This window comes from Oncorhynchus nerka, linkage group LG15 (assembly GCF_034236695.1).
Source record: "Oncorhynchus nerka isolate Pitt River linkage group LG15, Oner_Uvic_2.0, whole genome shotgun sequence".
In the NCBI taxonomy this organism is placed as follows: Eukaryota; Metazoa; Chordata; class Actinopteri; order Salmoniformes; family Salmonidae; genus Oncorhynchus; species Oncorhynchus nerka.
The window spans coordinates 95,776,101-95,795,691 of NC_088410.1; the positions used below are offsets into that span (position 1 = coordinate 95,776,101).

General features: G+C 41.0%; 1 protein-coding gene across 3 annotated transcripts in view; it reads left to right on the forward strand.

The window, feature by feature from the left end:
- LOC115121298 (glutaminase kidney isoform, mitochondrial-like) overlaps positions 1–17,702 on the forward strand; it is a 38,309-nt gene extending 20,607 nt beyond the window's left edge. For all 3 annotated transcript variants that reach the window (XM_029650358.2, XM_029650357.2, XM_029650359.2), the window contains 11 exons: positions 5,413–5,445; positions 5,638–5,696; positions 5,828–5,894; positions 6,718–6,768; positions 7,704–7,880; positions 10,533–10,664; positions 10,847–10,939; positions 11,547–11,608; positions 11,812–11,888; positions 12,067–12,130; positions 12,759–17,702. In XM_029650358.2, coding sequence (XP_029506218.1) covers positions 5,413–5,445; positions 5,638–5,696; positions 5,828–5,894; positions 6,718–6,768; positions 7,704–7,880; positions 10,533–10,664; positions 10,847–10,939; positions 11,547–11,608; positions 11,812–11,888; positions 12,067–12,130; positions 12,759–12,921 — 978 coding nt within the window. In that variant the 3' untranslated portion in view covers positions 12,922–17,702. The remainder of the gene's footprint in view (positions 1–5,412; positions 5,446–5,637; positions 5,697–5,827; positions 5,895–6,717; positions 6,769–7,703; positions 7,881–10,532; positions 10,665–10,846; positions 10,940–11,546; positions 11,609–11,811; positions 11,889–12,066; positions 12,131–12,758) is intronic.
- Positions 17,703–19,591: the final 1,889 nt, after the last annotated feature.

Sequence of the window (19,591 nt, forward strand, 5' to 3'; positions counted from 1 at the left end):
GAACTAAGATCCAGGTTGCCTGCCAACCTTGGACCCAACACTGACCTAATTTGGCTTTGTCTCTGACACATGCTTGTCTGCTCGTCGTCTTTTCTATTGGTCCCATTGTGTAACGTTCAAGCTCAGTCAAACGGTATTTGAACCCGGGTATATCTGGCATGGCTGTAGATAGTAGTCACATAGTACAATAGTGGAGTCTGTAGTGTCGTCAGTAGTGTCGCCAGTAGTGTAGTCAGTAGTGCCGCTAGTAGTGTAGTCAGTAGTGTAGTCTGTAGTGTCGTCAGTAGTGTCGCCAGTAGTGTAGTCAGTAGTGCCGCTAGTAGTGTAGTCAGTAGTGTAGTCAGTAGTGTAGTCTGTAGTGTCGTCAGTAGTGTCGCCAGTAGTGTAGTCAGTAGTGTAGTCAGTAGTGTAGTCTGTAGTGTCGTCAGTAGTGTCGCCAGTAGTGTAGTCAGTAGTGTAGTCAGCAGGGTAGTCAGTAGTGTTGCGTGTTCTTAACTCTTTGAACCTGGTTGAATCGGCTTTATTACTCTTCTCTCATCAACACACCATGCTGGGGTACTCTCCTCTCATCAACACGCCATGCTGGGGTACTCTCCTCTCATCAACACACCATGCTGGGGTACTCTCCTCTCATCAACACACCATGCTGGGGTACTCTCCTCTCATCCTCACACCATGCTGGGGTACTCTTCTCTCATCAACACACCATGCTGGGGTACTCTCCTCTCATCCTCACACCATGCTGGGGTACTCTCCTCTCATCCTCACACCATGCTGGGGTACTCTCCTCTCATCCTCACACCATGCTGGGGTACTCTCCTCTCATCAACACACCATGCTGGGGTACTCTCCTCTCATCCTCACACCATGCTGGGGTACTCTCCTCTCATCCTCACACCATGCTGGGGGACAGAGATAACCTGAAGACGGAGATAACCTGAAGATGGAGATAACCTGAAGACGGAGATAACCTGAAGACGGAGATAACCTGAAGACAGAGATAACCTGAAGAAGGAGATAACCTGAAGACAGAGATAACCTGAAGAAGACAGAGATAACCTGAAGACGGAGATAACCAGAAGACAGAGATAACCTGAAGAAGACAGAGATAACCTGAAGACAGAGATAACCTGAAGACAGATAACCTGAAGACAGAGATAACCTGAATACGGAGATAACCTGAAGACAGAGATAACCTGAAGAAGACAGAGATAACCTGAAGACAGAGATATCCTGAAGACAGAGATAACCTGACGACAGAGATAACCTGAATACGGTGATAACCTGAAGACAGAGATAACCTGAAGAAGACAGAGATAACCTGAAGACAGAGATATCCTGAAGACAGAGATAACCTGAAGACAGAGATAACCTGATGACAGAGATAGCCTGAAGACAGAGAAAACCTGAAGGAATAACAGCAGGGTTTAATAAGTCTGGATTTCTGCTTAGTTCATCTTCAATTGAATCGATATACTGAAATGGAAATGTTACTGTGTAATACATCTTTGTGAAGTAAACTATCTTATTTATGCCCCAATACAGGAAATGCATTGACATATGAGATTTGGGGTCACTTGGGCCATCACTGCAATGCTATTGAATTTGTATACAGTAAAACAAAAGTTATTTCACAAGCAAATCCACCCTATCAGTGCTTGATCAGTGATATATAATGTACTCATAATGTACTTGTTTCAGACCAGGTGCTGTTGATTTGGAACAGGTGTACTGTTGAAAGTCTCTGTAAACTGCTGAGACTTCATGAAAATCGTTACCACTATCTTTACAAGCTGCTATATACCGTACACACTGCGATGACTGCTTTCTTTTGTCACCTTGAACAATATTAGTAGGTTATCGGGACATCATTAATAATACTATAGTAAAGTTTATAGCCTCCTGTGTCCTAAAGTCCTGGTTATTGGGACATCAATAATAATATCAAATCAAATGTATTTATATAGCCCTTCTTACATCAGCTGATATATCAAAGTGCTGTACAGAAACCCAGCCTAAAACCCCAAACAGCAAGCAATGCAGGTGTAGAAGCACAGTGGCTAGGAAAAACTCCCTAGAAAGGCCAAAACCTAGGAAGAAACCTAGAGAGGAACCAGGCTATGTGGGGTGGCCAGTCCTCTTCTGGCTGTGCTGGGTGGAGATTTTAACAGAACATGGCCAAGATGTTCAAATGTTCATAAATGACCAGCATGGTCAAATAATAATAATCACAGTAGTTGTCGAGGGTGCAACAGGTCAGCACCTCAGGAGTAAATGTCAGTTGGCTTTTCATATCCGATCATTGAGAGTATCTCTACCACTCCTGCTGTCTCTAGAGAGTTGATAACAACAGGTCTGGGACAGGTACCACGTCCGGTGAACAGGTCAGGGTTCCATAGCCGCAGGCAGAACAGTTGAAACTGGAGCAGCAGCACGACCAGGTGGACTGGGGACAGCAAGTAGTCATCATGCCATGTAGTCCTGAGGCATGGTCCTAGGGCTCAGGTCCTCCGAGAGAGAGAAAGAAAGAAAGCTGGAATTAGAGAGAGCATACTTAAATTCACACAGGACACCGGATAAGACAGGAGAAGTACTTCAGATATAACAGACTGACCCTAGCCCCCCGACACATAAACTACTGCAGCATAAATACTGGAGGCTGAGATAGGAGGGGTCAGGAGACACTGTGGCCCCATCTGAGGACACCCCCGGACAGGGCCAAACAGGCAGGATATAACCCCACCCACTTTGCCAAAGCACAGCCCCCAGACCACTAGAGGGATATCTTCAACTACCAACTTACCATCCTGAGACAAGGCCGAGTATAGCCCACAAAGATCTCCGCCACGGCACAACCCAAGGGGGGCGCCAACCCAGACAGAAAGATCATGTCAGGGACGGCATGAAAGAGCACCAGTAAGCCAGTGACTCAGTCCCTGTAATAGGGTTTAGAGGCAGAGAATCTCAGTGGAGAGAGGGGAACCGGCCAGGCAGAGACAGCAAGGGCGGTTCGTTGCTCCAGAGCCTTTTTGTTCACCTTCTCACTCCTGGGCCAGACTACACTCAATCAATCATGTTACCTACTGAAGAGATGAGTCTTCAGTAAAGACTTAAAGGTTGAGACCGAGTCTGCGTCTCTCACATGGGTAGGCAGACCATTCCATTAAAATGGAGCTCTATAGGAGAAAGCCCTGCCTCCAGCTGTTTGCTTAGAAATTCTAGGGACAATTAGGAGGCCTACTTCTTGTGTCCGGAGCGTACGTGTAGGTATGTAGGACAGGACCAAATCAGAGAGATAAGTAGGAGCAAGCCCATGTAATGCTTTGTAGGTTAGCAGTAAAACCTTGACATCAGCCCTGGCCTTAACAGGAAGCCAGTGTAGGGAGGCTAGCACTGGAGTAATATGATACATTTTTTTGGTTCTAGTCAGGATTCTAGCAGCCGTATTTAGCACTAACTGAAGTTTATTTAGTGCTTTATCCGGGTAGCCGGAAAGTAGAGCATTGCAGTAGTCTAAGCTAGAAGTAACAAAAGCATGGATTCATTTTTCTGCATAATTTTTGGACAGAAAGTTTCTGATTTTTGCGTAGATGGAAAAAAGCTGTCCTTGAAACAATCTTGATATGTTCGTCAAAAGAGAGATCAGGTTCCAGAGTAATGCCGAGGTCCTTCACAGTTTTATTTGAGAAGACTGTACAACCATCAAGATTAATTGTCAGATTCAACAGAAGATATCTTTGTTTCTTGGGACCTAGAACAAGCATCTCTGTTTTGTCCGAGTTTAAAAGTAGAACGTTTGCAGCCATCCACTTCCTTATGTCTGAAACACATGCTTCTAGCGAGGGCAATTTTGGGGCTTCACCATGTTTCATTGAAATGTACAGCTGTGTGTCATCCGCATAGCAGTGAGAGTTAACATTATGTTTTCGAATGACATCCCCAAGAGGTAGAATATATAGTGAAAACAATTGTGGTCCTAAAACGGAACCTTGAGGAACACCGAAATTTACAGTTGATTTGTCAGAGGACAAACCATTCACAGAGACAAATTGATATATTTCCGACAGATAAGATATAAACCAGGCCAGAACGTGTCCGTGTAGACCAATTTGGGTTTCCAATCTCTCAAAAAGAACGTGGTGATCGATGGTATCAAAAGCAGCACTAGGTTTAGGAGCACGAGGACAGATACAGAGCCTAATACTATAGTAAATTGTTCAGCCTCCTATAATTCTAAAGTCCTTAACCTCTTGCTTCTACTCGGGACGCTTGCGTCTCAACTAGAGCTCTGGAAATGCAAATGCGCTACGCTAAATGCTAATAGTATTAGTTAAAACTCAAACGTTCATTAAAATACACATGCAGGGTATTGAATTAAAGCTACACTCGTTGTGAATCCAGGCAACGAGTCAGATTTTTAAAATGCTTTTCGGCGAAAGCATGAGAAGCTATTATCTGATAGCATGTAACAATACACTACAACACAAAAGACCCGCAGGGGATGTAAACAAAATAATTAGCATATTCGGCGCTACACAAACCGCACAATAAAATAGAAAACATTCATTACCTTTCACCATCTTCTTTGTTGGCACTCCTAGATGTCCCATAAACACTATTGGGTCTTTTTTCGATTAAATCGGTCCATATATAGCCTAGATATCGTTATATGTAGACTGTGTGATAAACGAAAAAAACAGCGTTTCATAACGTAACGTCATTTTTTTAAATTCAAAAAGTCGACGATAAACTTTCACAAAACACTTCGAAATACTTTTGTAATGCAACTTTAGGTATTAGTAAACGTTAATAAGCGATAAAATTCATCAGGAGGCGATGTAAAAATCATTAGCTGTCCGTCTGGAAAAATGTCCGGCTAGAAACTCAACCAAAATATCCGGTCCTAGACCTGAAGAAATGCGCTGCCTTGCATGTGTTTGACCAAGAAAAAACTCGTAGGCAAATGACAAGACTCTAGACACCGTGTGGAAACTGTACTGCAACCTCAGCCAATTAATTGTGGTTCACCTTTATCAATGGGTTCAAGTAGCGCAGCAATATATTTTTCCATTTTCAGTGATCAGTTTTTCCTGTGCTTTTCGATGTAAATGCCGTTCTGGTAAAGCCACAGCAGTGATTTAACCAGTTTTATAAACGTCTGAGTGTTTTCTATCCACACAGACTAAGCAAATGCATATACTATATTCCTGGCATGAGTAGCAGGGCGCTGAAATGTTGCGCGATTTTTAACAGAATGTTCAAAAAAGTAGAGGGTAGAAGCAAGAGGTTAAGAAAACTGCTACCCCGTGGTTGACTTAGCTAAAGGCCTTTTAATGTGAGTGTCTTTTACGTTGCTTTTACGCTACATGAATGTTGTTTAAGTCTGTTCTTCCCCCTTCTCTGTGTCACTAGCCTGGCTCAAACAAGGCAGAGAAGTTTGACTATGTAAGTACTATACTGTACATATCATTCATGTCATTCCGTACATCTCACCTGACATTGACACATATACAATAGCGTTTAGTAGAACACACAATACAATCTTGACACAATACCACGCCACCCCACCCTACGCCAGCATTTCTCTTGTCTTTGCCACGGGAGAAGAACTAAATATCAGTCATCTTTTGTCCTCAGGTGATGGATTTTATCAAGAAGATGGCTGGTCAAGAGTACGTGGGGTTCAGCAATGCCACGTGAGTATTTTTTGCTAATGTCTTAAATTTGCCAGAAGAAAAAAATAATCATTCTAAAACAGTTTCTCTTTGTTGCATTATTGATGTGATGTTGTCAGGGACTCTTTTTTTTGGTCTCTTGTGTCTCTCAGGTTCCAGTCTGAAAAAGAAACAGGCGACAGAAATTTTGCAATTGGATATTACCTCAAAGAGAAGAAGGTCAGTAAAGGTAGAGAGTGTAGAACTTGTTTTAATAGAGAAGAAGGTCAGTAAAGGTAGAGAGTGTAAAACTTGTTTTAATATAGAAGAAGGTCAGTAAAGGTAGAGAGTGTAGAACTTGTTTTAATAGCGAAGAAGGTCAGTAAAGGTAGAGAGAGTAGAACTTGTTTTCATAGAGAAGAAGGTCAGTAAAGGTAGAGAGAGTAGAACTTGTTTTAATAGCTTTGAATGAAAATAAAAAAAACAAAAGGGAATATGTACAGTGCATTTGGAAAGTATTCAGACCCCTTGACTTTTATTTTGTTACTGTAATGGAGTGAGAGGGTGGGTGTGTGAAGGCCGGTATCATCCTGTTTGTGGAATACATCAGCCTAATTACACACATCTGAATCTAATTAGCTTGGAGCTTGGTCAGGGGTTTATTAACCTGGCTTTGGCACAGAGCAGCTTTTTGCCGCCATATACCACACCCCATCGGGCCTTATTGCTATTATAAACTGGTGTCCATCTGCAGTGTTTTCCACCGTGGGGCAGAAATTATGTTACAAACTGGTTTCCATCTGCAGTGTTTTCCACTGTGGGGTAGAAATTATGTTACAAACTGGTTTCCATCTGCAGTGTTTTCCACCTTGGGGCAGAAATTATATTATAAACTGGTGTCCATCTGCAGTGTTTTCCTCGTGGGGCAGAAATGATATTATAAACTGGTGTCCATCTGCAGTGTTTTCCTCGTGGGGCAGAAATGATATTATAAACTGGTTTCCATCTGCAGTGTTTTCCTCGTGGGGCAGAAATTATATTATAAACTGGTTTCCATCTGCAGTGTTTTCCTCGTGGGGCAGAAATGATTGATGCACTGGACTTCTACTTCCAGGTAAACGATACATCCTCAAGATAGCACTGTACCACACTGTGATGCTGTGATGCTGTGATACTGTGATGCTGTGATACTGTGATGCTGTGATACTGTGATGCTGTGATGCTGTGATACTGTGATGCTGTGATACTGTGATGCTGTGATACTGTGATACTGTGATGCTGTGATACTGTGATGCTGTGACTGTGATGCTGTGATACTGTGATGCTGTGATGCTGTGATACTGTGATACTGTGATGCTGTGATACTGTGATGCTGTGATGCTGTGATACTGTGATGCTGTGATACTGTGATGCTGTGATACTGTGATGCTGTGATACTGTGATGCTGTGATACTGTGATGCTGTGATGCTGTGATACTGTGATGCTGTGATACTGTGATGCTGTGATACTGTGATGCTGTGATGCTGTGATACTGTGATGCTGTGATACTGTGATGCTGTGATGCTGTGTATATGTTGAATATTTCTACTAATGCATCATGATGATTTATTACTGGAAAATGTCATAGAGCATCACCTCTATACAGAGGAGTCACAGACACTGAGTCACAGACACTGAGTCACAGATACCGAGTCACAGACACCGAGTCACAGACACTGTAGACACAGACACTGAGTCACAGACACCGAGTCACAGACACTGTTGACACAGACACTGAGTCACAGACACTGAGTCACAGACGCCGAGTCACAGACACCGTAGGCACAGACACCGAGTCACAGACACCGAGTCACAGACACTGTAGACACAGACACTTAGTCACAGACACAAGTCACAGATGCCGAATCACAGACACTGAGTCACAGACACCGAGTCACAGACACTGTAGACACAGACACCGAGTCACAGACACCGAGTCACAGACACCGGAGTCACAGACACTGTAGACACTCTCTCTATGTTTGAGTAAATAAATTATTTCCTTTCAGCTGTGTTCCATAGAGGTGACCTGTGAGTCTGGGAGTGTCATGGCCGCCACGCTGGCCCATGGGGGCATCTGCCCAATCACAGGCGAGCGGGTACTGAGTGCCGAGGCCGTACGGAATACCCTGAGTCTCATGCACTCCTGCGGCATGTACGACTTCTCTGGGCAGATGGCCTTCCATGTAAGTCATACTGTAGTCATATAGTAGTCATATAGTTGTTATATAGTAGTCATATAGTACTCATACTGTAGTCATATAGTAGTCATATAGTAGTTATACAGTAGTCATATAGTACTCATACTGTAGTCATTTACATTTACATTTAAGTCATTTAGCAGACGCTCTTATCCAGAGCGACTTAATTATACAGTAGTCATATAGTAGTTATACAGTAGTTATACAGTAGTTATATAGTAGTTATATAGTAGTTATATAGTAGTTATACAGTAGTTATATAGTAGTTATACAGTAGTTATATATTAGTTATACAGTAGTTATATAGTAGTTATATAGTAGTTATACAGTAGTTATATAGTAGTTATACAGTAGTTATATAGTAGTTATATAGTAGTTATACAGTAGTTATACAGTAGTCATATAGTAGTTATACAGTAGTTATATAGTAGTTATACAGTAGTTATACAGTAGTCATATAGTAGTTATACAGTACAGTTATACAGTTATACAGTACACTACTACCTATGTATATGATTTTAATGTATTTAAACATGTACTGTACATGTTTTGCATTCTATGTTATGTGTCTTGAATGTAGCAATCCATCACCACATTAAGTTTCCTCTCAGGAAATAAAATATATTTTAATTTAATTGAATTCATTGTGTAGTAGCTTAAACTTTTAAAAATTCCATGTATTTATAGTCTTGGTAATGTATAATTTTGGTAACGTATAGCTTTGGTAATGTATAGTCTTGGTAACGTATAGTCTTGGTAACGTATAGTCTTGGTAACGTATAGTTTTGGTAACGTATAGTCTTGGTAGCGTATAGTCTTGGTAACGTATAGTCTTGGTAACGTATAGTCTTGGTAACGTATAGTTTTGGTAACGTATAGTTTTGGTAACATTTTGGTAACGTATAGTCTTGGTAACGTATAGTCTTGGTAACGTATAGTCTTGGTAACGTATAGTTTTGGTAACATATAGTCTTGGTAACGTATAGTTTTGGTAACGTATAGTCTTGGTAACGTATAGTCCTGGTAACGTATAGTCTTGGTAACGTATCGTTTTGGTAACGTATAGTCTTGGTAACGTATAGTCTTGGTAACATATAGTCTTGGTAACGTATAGTTTTGGTAACATATAGTCTTGGTAACGTATAGTTTTGGTAACGTATAGTCTTGGTAACGTATAGTCCTGGTAACGTATAGTCTTGGTAACGTATAGTTTTGGTAGCGTATCGTTTTGGTAGCGTATCGTTTTGGTAACGTATCGTTTTGGTAACGTATAGTCCTGGTAACATATAGTCTTGGTAGTTATACAGTAGTTATATAGTAGTTATACAGTAGTTATATATTAGTTATACAGTAGTTATATAGTAGTTATATAGTAGTTATACAGTAGTTATATAGTAGTTATACAGTAGTTATATAGTAGTTATATAGTAGTTATACAGTAGTTATATAGTAGTTATACGGTAGTTATACAGTAGTCATATAGTAGTTATACAGTAGTTATATAGTAGTTATACAGTAGTTATACAGTAGTCATATAGTAGTTATATAGTAGTTATACAGTAGTCCTATGATGCAGTAGGGAAAGGTATACTACTACCTATGTATATGAATTTAATGTATTTAAACATGTACTGTACATGTTTTGCATTCTATGTTATGTGTCTTGAATGTAGCAATCCATCACCACATTAAGTTTCCTCTCCGGAAATAAAATATATTTTAATTTAATTGAATTCATTGTGTAGTAGCTTAAACTTTTAAAAATTCCATGTATTTATAGTCTTGGTAATGTATAATTTTGGTAACGTATAGTTTTGGTAACGTATAGTCTTGGTAACGTATAGTCTTGGTAACGTATAGTCTTGGTAACGTATAGTTTTGGTAACGTATAGTCTTGGTAGCGTATAGTCTTGGTAACGTATAGTCTTGGTAACGTATAGTCTTGGTAACGTATAGTTTTGGTAACGTATAGTTTTGGTAACATTTTGGTAACGTATAGTCCTGGTAACGTATAGTCTTGGTAACGTATAGTTTTGGTAACGTATCGTTTTGGTAACGTATCGTTTTGGTAACGTATAGTCTTGGTAACGTATAGTCTTGGTAACATATAGTCTTGGTAACGTATAGTTTTGGTAACGTATAGTCTTGGTAACATATAGTCTTGGTAACGTATAGTCTTGGTAACGTATAGTCTTGGTAACGTATAGTCTTGGTAACGTATAGTCTTGGTAACATATAGTCTTGGTAACATATAGTTTTGGTAACATTTTGGTAACGTATAGTTTTGGTAACGTTTTGGTAACGTATAGTTTTGGTAACGTTTTGGTAACGTATAGTTTTGGTAACATTTTGGTAACGTATAGTTTTGGTAACGTATAGTTTTGGTAACATATAGTTTTGGTAACATATAGTTTTGGTAACGTATAGTTTTGGTAACGTATAGTTTTGGTAACGTATAGTCTTGGTAACGTATAGTTTTGGTAACATATAGTCTTGGTAACGTATAGTCTTGGTAACATAAACCTTTTAAACATGTATTGGTCAAATTAAGGCCACTTAAAAAAAAGAAATTGTTGGAGGCTTAAACTGACATGTTTTATCATAGCCATGTATGGTCCCTGTACGGTTCTTTCTCAGGTGGGCCTGCCTGCAAAGTCTGGGGTGTCTGGAGCGGTTCTGTTGGTTGTCCCTAACGTCATGGGAGTGATGTGTTGGTCACCTCCTTTAGACAAGGTTGGAAACAGTGTCAGAGGAATACACTTCTGCCAGGTAACGTTACTAGCTTTATTTTCAGGTGTTATAAATAATATCTCCCTATGTACAGGTTATGAATGTGTTATAAAGTCTGTATGTAGGTACCCTTCAATAGTGTTACCGCATACATAATGTTTCTGCCTCTCGATGTTGTACCGGAGACTGAACTGTCTTTTTGACATGCTTTGGTTTTTCAGGAGCTGGTGTCTTCGTTTAACTTCCACAACTATGACAACCTGAGACACTTTGTCAAGAAGCAGGATCCTCGTAGGCAGGACGGGGATGATAGGGTAAGGGCTTTTGTGACTTAAGAGAGTTATAAGGTAAACATAACAACAATTTATCATATTTGCTAAAACATAAAGTGAGGTTTAAGTTTGCTTTTGTTATGATGTGTACTATGAATGGTTATGTTTCTGTGTACTATGAACGGTTATGTAGCTTTGTCTTATGAATGGTTATGTAGCTGTGTCCTATGAATGGTTATGTAGCTGTGTGCTATGAATGGTTATGTTTCTGTGTGCTATGAATGGTTATGTATCTGTGTCCTATGAATGGTTATGTAGCTGTGTCCTATGAATGGTTATGTAGCTGTGTCCTATGAATGGTTAAGTAGATGTGTCCTATGAATGGTTATGTAGCTGTGTACTATGCATGGTTATGTAGCTGTGTGCTATGAATGGTTATGTAGCTGTGTGCTATGCATGGTTATGTAGCTGTGTACTATGAATGGTTATGTAGCTGTGTCCTATGAATGGTTATGTAGCTGTGTGCTATGAATGGTTATGTAGCTGTGTGCTATGAATGGTTATGTAGCTGTGTACTATGAATGGTTATGTAGCTGTGTGCCAGTGTCCCATCCAGTCTAAATTGTGTTTATCTCTGCTATATCTGTAGAACAAGTCTGTGGTGAACTTGATGTTTGCGGCCTACAGTGGAGATGTGTCAGCCCTCAGAAGGTAAAATAACCCTCATCTAGGAGGCTGTATGTAGAGACCGACCTGGTTATTAAATTAATGCAAAGTAATTGTATTGTTCGTTTTACTACTCGTCACCTGCTGTAGATGGCACTCTCTCCTCGCGAGCAGTCCTTCACAGTAAACCTCTTGGAAATGAGGAATGTCATGTAGAATATCACTGGTCTCCTATCCTGTCCTCTCAGGTTTGCTCTGTCCTCGATGGACATGGAGCTGAAAGACTATGACTCTAGGACAGCTCTACACGTGGCTGCAGCAGAGGGTGAGCTACAATCCATTGGTGGCTCCTAGTTGGTATTATGTCTTATAATGCATCATAGTGATGTTACAGCTACCTAGTTGTTATGTCAGCTTCTAGCAGGTGTTATAATGCACTAGAAGGGTATCATAAGGCATTGCGTGTTTGTTAACCCCTAAGATACGTAGTGTTTTGTCCTCAGGTCATGTAGAAGTGGTACGGTTCCTAACAGACACCTGCAAAGTGAACCCCTTTGTGAAAGATAGGTACTGTAGCATTCATTCCTCCACCCCTCTGTTCATTCATCCACCCCTCTGTTCATTCACTCCTCCATTCATTCCTCCACCCCTCTGTTCATTCATCCACTCCTCTGTTCATTCATCCACTCCTCCATTCATTCATCCACTCCTCCATTCATTCATCCACTCCTCCATTCATTCATCCACCCCTCTGTTCATTCATCCACTCCTCCATTCATTCATCCACTCCTCCATTCATTCCTCCACCCCTCTGTTCATTCCTCCACCCCTCTGTTCATTCATCCACTCCTCAATTAATTCATCCACCCCTCCATTCATTCATCCACTCCTCTGTTCATTCCTCCACCCCTCTGTTCATTCATCCACTCCTCTGTTCATTCATCCACCCCTCTATTCATTCATCCACTTCTCCATTCATTCATCCACCTATATCAGTCTCTGTTGACTGAGCCTCCAACCTACAGTAACAACACCCCTTAGCTGCTCTGCTATCTAGACTCACTGTATATCCCCAGCCTCATGCCTTATTTCGCCATCTCATTCTGTCCTCTGTGGCTGTCGTTTTTACTCAAAAGGTTAGTGCGTAGAGTAACATCTGACATTGTTCTGACTCATCTTTACCACCTCCCTCCAGGTGGAGCAGCATTCCCCTGGACGATGCCCTGCAGTTTGGCCACGCTGCCGTGGTGAAGGTCTTACAGGAGTACCAGGTGGCTTGCCAGGAACAGGACAGACTACCAGTGGCTGATATCATACCCATCCCCCCCAAACTAGAGACTGTAGAAGGCATGGTGTGATCAGGGGGGCCCGTTGGTATCAAGCTCTACAATTAGGAGTGCTGATCTACCATCAGTTTGGCGTAACGAAACAGATAATTATAGACATTGAGGACCTGATCCTAGATCAGCACTCCTACTTGATAAATCATTAGGCCCCAAACAGAAGAAAACATACTGAAACATGGAGGGACTTCAAATCCAATAACAAACACTCATTTTAGTTTTCAGTTGCAAATGGTCTGAAGTGGCACTCTATTTTATATAGGCCTTTAGTGCATTCGTTTTGGTTAGTAGTGTGTATAAGGAATATAAGGATGCCATTAGGGACGCAACCCTCTACACGCTTAGAAAAAGGTATCTAGAACCTAAAAGGGTTCTTCGGATGTCCCTATTGGAGAACCCTTTGAAGAACCCTTTTTGGTTCCAGGTAGAACTCTTTTGGGGTTCCATGTAGAACCCTTTCTGCCGAGTGTTCTACATGGCACCCAAAAGGGTTCTACTTGGAACCAAACATTTTTAAACCTGGAACCAAAAAGAACCCTTTTGGAACCTTTTTTTCCCCTAAGAGTGTAGTGCTACTCCTTCCACCAGGACTTGTCTCTCTGACGTCCCTGGGTGTCCCCCAATAATATCTACTTTCTCCTGAAGTGTACACTTGTTCACTACTTCCCACAAATCTAAAAGCATTGGATTGGTGGAGGCGTGGGCTAAGTGGGTGTTTCCACCTTATTTCTTATACCAGTCATTGTTCTTCAAATCAGTGAAATGCACGCTTTGGGAGGAAGGAGAGATCTTTGGGACAGACTCCCTATCTTTGTATGCAATATTTACTCCTCTCCTAGGCTGGACTTATATACAGGAGGACACCTGAGAGTGAGGCTGGACATGTACAGGAGGAGACCTGTGAGTGTTGGAGAAGTTCAACATCATGATTGGGACGTTCAGTGTTCTATGACGAAAAATATTTGTTGACATTCTATTTTTCCTGACTAAAACTATGCCTATAACGACACGAGGTGCCCTCGAAAATATAACTATGACAAATGTTTTTCTTCATTTGAGTTGATGAAAATGTAACGAGATTTGACGTGACGCCCCTTTTAATCTGTTTTGTCCAATCAGAAGCATGCATACCTTTGCAGAATATTTAATTAAATTATCTTATTGGCTGATAACATATGTCATGCGCCCGGGCTACTTGAGTTTATAGTCCTACCAGTCTTTCCAACACACACAGCTCCCAGGCGGTCGCTTCAATCGTCTATTTTTTGAACTGATGCTCAGAGAACTTCTAAATTGTAACTAACCTCTATTCTGTTAAGAAACAATCATGTTCATATTGGATATTTTTTACTTTGATCACATCCGAAGCTATACCTTGCCATTTGCGCTGATATTCATTAGTGTTGCCGCTCTCACGGTACGCAAATAAAAGTCGCAGTTAATTTTTTCCGATTGTAAATACTACTGCTATTTACTGAATATCAGGAACACAGCAATAATACTGTCTTCGTTGGAAAGCTCTGATTCTCCCCCTTTTTCAATCGAGTCACTGTTATTTAACCCCCTCTGGCGATTATGATGGGTAGAAAATCACAGCTGTTAATTGGTTAACCTGTATCCAATCACGGCTATTGTTACTTCCACAATAGCAATTTGCCAGCTACGTTATAGGAGGGTATACACACTATACTAGTAAGCCTAGTTGGACAAGGCTGAATATACACACGATCAATGTTAGGGAGAAGACTAAATATTAGTTATTTCGTGGAAAATGTATTGATTAAAATATCACTAAAACTACACAAAAAAGTATCCAGTTTTAGTCGACTGATAGTTTCTAAAATGACGAAATGGCTAAAATTTGACAAAGACTAAAAACTATTTTAGTCAAAACAAAAAAACGAAACAAAAAAAATAGCTGACAAAATGAATCAAGGCATAACACGTTTGTCACGACCAGGAGTGGACATGATAGCACACACATCTGGGACCAGGCTACATATAAAGAGGCGAGTTGCCTTGGTAGTGTTTTTTAGCGAGAGGGCCTTTTTGCCAATTAACAACACACAGCTGGTCTGTCAAGAAACAGCTTTGTCGTTCTCGTCTGTGCACTTGGTGTTTACGTGTGTGCTGCATCAGAGAGCGCCTTTGGCTTTGCGGTTTACCGCTGAAGATTTAGCACGTTGTTGATACATGAGCTGAGGTTGTGCTACAAGGGCGCAACAGACAGACACTTCTAAGACCCAGTAATGATGAAGGGGTTCAAATATCATGGTGTCTGTTGTTTCAGTAATGATGAAGGGGTTCAGATATCATGGTGTCTGTTGTTTCAGTAATGATGAAGGGGTTCAGATATCATGGTGTCTGTTGTTTCAGTAATGATGAAGGGGTTGAGATATCATGGTGTCTGTTGTTTCAGTAATGATGAAGGGGTTCAGATATCATGGTGTCTGTTGTTTCAGTAATGATAAGAGGGGTTCAGATATCATGGTGTCTGTTGTTTCAGTAACGATGAAGGGGTTCAGATATCATGGTGTCTGTTGTTTCAGTAATGATAGGAGGGGTTCAGATATCATGGTGTCTGTTTCAGTAATGATGAAGGGGTTCAGATATCATGGTGTCTGTTGTTTCAGTAACGATGAAGGGGTTCAGATATCATGGTGTCTGTTGTTTCAGTAATGATAAGAAGGGTTCAGATATCATGGTGTCTGTTGTTTCAGTAATGATGAAGGGGTTCAGATATCATGGTGTCTGTTGTTTCAGTAATGATGAAGGGGTTCAGATATCATGGTGTCTGTTGTTTCAGTAATGATGAAGGGGTTGAGATATCATGGTGTCTGTTGTTTCAGTAATGATAGGAGGGTTCAGATATCATGGTGTCTGTTGTTTCAGTAATGATAGGAGGGGTTCAGATATCATGGTGTCTGTTGTTTCAGTAACGATGAAGGGGTTCAGATATCATGGTGTCTGTTGTTTCAGTAATGATAAGAAGGGTTCAGATATCATGGTGTCTGTTGTTTCAGTAACGATGAAGGAGTTCAGATATCATGGTGTCTGTTGTTTCAGTAATGATAAGAGGGGTTCAGATATCATGGTGTCTGTTGTTTCAGTAATGATGAAGGGGTTCAGATATCATGGTGTCTGTTGTTTCAGTAATGATAAGAGGGGTTCAGATATCATGGTGTCTGTTGTTTCAGTAATGATAAGAGGGGTTCAGATATCATGGTGTCTGTTGTTTCAGTAATGATAAGAGGGGTTCAGATATCATGGTGTCTGTTGTTTCAGTAACGATGAAGGGGTTCAGATATCATGGTGTCTGTTGTTTCAGTAATGATAGGAGGGGTTCAGATATCATGGTGTCTGTTTCAGTAATGATGAAGGGGTTCAGATATCATGGTGTCTGTTGTTTCAGTAACGATGAAGGGGTTCAGATATCATGGTGTCTGTTGTTTCAGTAATGATAAGAAGGGTTCAGATATCATGGTGTCTGTTGTTTCAGTAATGATGAAGGGGTTCAGATATCATGGTGTCTGTTGTTTCAGTAATGATGAAGGGGTTCAGATATCATGGTGTCTGTTGTTTCAGTAATGATGAAGGGGTTGAGATATCATGGTGTCTGTTGTTTCAGTAATGATAGGAGGGGTTCAGATATCATGGTGTCTGTTTCAGTAATGATGAAGGGGTTCAGATATCATGGTGTCTGTTGTTTCAGTAACGATGAAGGGGTTCAGATATCATGGTGTCTGTTGTTTCAGTAATGATAAGAAGGGTTCAGATATCATGGTGTCTGTTGTTTCAGTAACGATGAAGGAGTTCAGATATCATGGTGTCTGTTGTTTCAGTAATGATAAGAGGGGTTCAGATATCATGGTGTCTGTTGTTTCAGTAATGATGAAGGGGTTCAGATATCATGGTGTCTGTTGTTTCAGTAATGATAAGAGGGGTTCAGATATCATGGTGTCTGTTGTTTCAGTAATGATAAGAGGGGTTCAGATATCATGGTGTCTGTTGTTTCAGTAATGATAAGAGGGGTTCAGATATCATGGTGTCTGTTGTTTCAGTCATCATCGTGCTTCTACACCTGCATCGTGCTTCTACACCTGCATTGATTTTAAGGCTGGGTTTCTGTACAGCACTTTGAGATATCAGCTGATGTAAGAAGGGCTTTATAAATATGATTTGATGTCCTTGGCCTCATTGAGTACCTGGGACTCAGTTCCAAAATCCAAAGTAACTTATAACTTATTAACATATAACTTAGAGTGAAGCAATGTTATTTGGGCATGCATTCTAAGTGGTGTGCTAGAATGGACATTGGTACGTACTTTATTTACCTTTATACCATTTGTAGTTTATTAGAGATCAACTGTTCGTCCATGGATGTTATATACATGGACCAACGAATGTGGAATGTTGAAATCGAGATATGAGAGGAACTGTGACGTACAGCCTTGTCTCTGACGTGAAATCACGTGTGCAAACATTGAATTGGACTTTGTCTAAATACTGTATTGCTCCAACGTAAATAAGAAAGTGTATTTCCTAATACCTGATTATTTTATTGGGGTTATTCTCTAGCAACACTGTGTGTGTTTTTAACTTGTTCTTCACCTGAATTCATCACCATTTTTTTTAAATGTTATGGTTATTTAAAATGTATGCAATATGAAAGAGACGATCTATTAAACATCTTCATGTTTTCACCCCCATGGGTAATGTTATGGAATTATATATAAGGGGATTTCCTATGTAGGGAAAAATATAGTTGTTGACAATAAAATTTGTTTTCAATAGATCATTGCTCTCAGACTTTGTGTTTTGATACAGACGTCTATTTTCATTCCGTATACAGTAGGACATTTAGCAGATGGAGAAGTGGAGATGTTGAAGTCTGAGGCCACGTGACCAGGCCAGTGGCCAGCTCGGTTCACCATTGTCTTTTGTCTCATTGCCACATTTCCAAGTCTTGTGTTATTGTGTTGGAACAAACATGAGAAAGCTGAAAATCGAAGTCCCTGCTGTGTATGACGGTTCTCAACCTCAATCCATGATCTCTAGAAGGAAAAGCACTACAGTTCGCTGTATAAGCGTTTATAAGCGCCAGTCGGTGGATTGTGACGTATTGAGCATTGTGTTTTAAGCTTACGAATCATACTGCATATTTTGGAATTCTACGAGTACTCATTTACATAATATTGGCACTTATCTGATAAGGAAAACAGTGTCCGTGGGAGCTATGGTTCCTACCTGATCTACAGTACATATCTTATACAGTGTGTTTCAGAAAGTATTCAGACCCCTTGACTTTTTCCACATTTTGTTTTGTTACAGCCTTATTCTGAAATGGATCAAATAGTTTTTTTCCCCTCAGGAATCTACACCCAATACCCCATAATGACATCACAATACCCCATAATGACAAAGATAAACCATTTCTTTTTTTGCACATAAAAATAGAAATATAAAATGTACATAAGTATTTAGACCCTTTACTCAGTACTTTGTCGAAGCACCTTTGTCAGCGATTACAGCCTTAAGTCTTCTTGGTTATGACGCTACAAGCTTGACATACCTGTATTTGGGGAGTTTCTCCCATTCCTCTCTGCAGATCCTCTCAAGCTCTGTCAGGTTAGATGGGGTGCGTTGCTGCACAGCTTTTTTTCAGGTCTCTCCAGAGATGTTCGATCGGGGTCAAGTCCGTGCTCTGGCGGGGCCATTCAAGGACATTCACAGACTTGTCTCGAAGCCACTCCTGCGTTGTCTAGGCTGTGTGCTTAGGGTCATTGTCCTGTTGGAAGGTGAACCTTTACCCCAATCTGAGGTCCTGAGCGCTCTGGAGCAGGTTTTCATCAAGGACTTCTCTGTACTTTGCTCCGTTCATCTTTCCCTCAATCCTGACTAGTCTCCCAGTCCCTGTCGCTGAAAAACATCCCCACAGCATGATGCTGCCACCACCACGCTTCACCGTAGGGATGGTGCCAGGTTTCCTCCAGACGTGACGCTTGGCATTCAGGCCAAAGAGTTCAATCTTAGTTTCATCAGACCAGAGAATCTTGTTTCTCATGGTCTGAGAGTCTTTAGGTGGCTTTTGGCAAACTCCAAGTGGGATATCATGTGCCTTTAACTGAGGAGTGGCTGTAGTCTGGCCACCCTACCATAAAGGTCTGATTGGTAGAGTGCTGCATAGATGGTCGTCCTTCTGGAAAGTTCTCCCATCTCCACAGAGGAATTCTGGAGCTCTATCAGAGTGACAATCGGCTTCTTGGTCACCTCCCTGACCAAGGACCTTGTCCCTCGATTGCTCAGTTTGGCTGGGCGGCCAGCTCTAGGAAGAGTCTTGGTGGTGCCAAACGTCTTCCATTTAAGAATGATGGAGGCCGCTGTGTTCTTCGGGACCTTCAATGCTGACGTACTGCTGACTGAGTTCTACTGCTGACTGAGTTCTACTGCTGACTGAGATGCACTGCTGACTGAGTCTACTGCTGACTGAGTTCTACTGCTGACTGAAGTCTACTGCTGACTGAGTTCTACTGCTGACTGAGTTCTACTGCTGACTGCGTCTACTGCTGACTGAGTTCTACTGCTGACTGAGTCTACTGCTGACTGAGTTATACTGCTGACTGAGTCTACTGCTGACTGAGTTCTACTGCTGACTGAGTTCTACTGCTGACTGAGTCTACTGCTG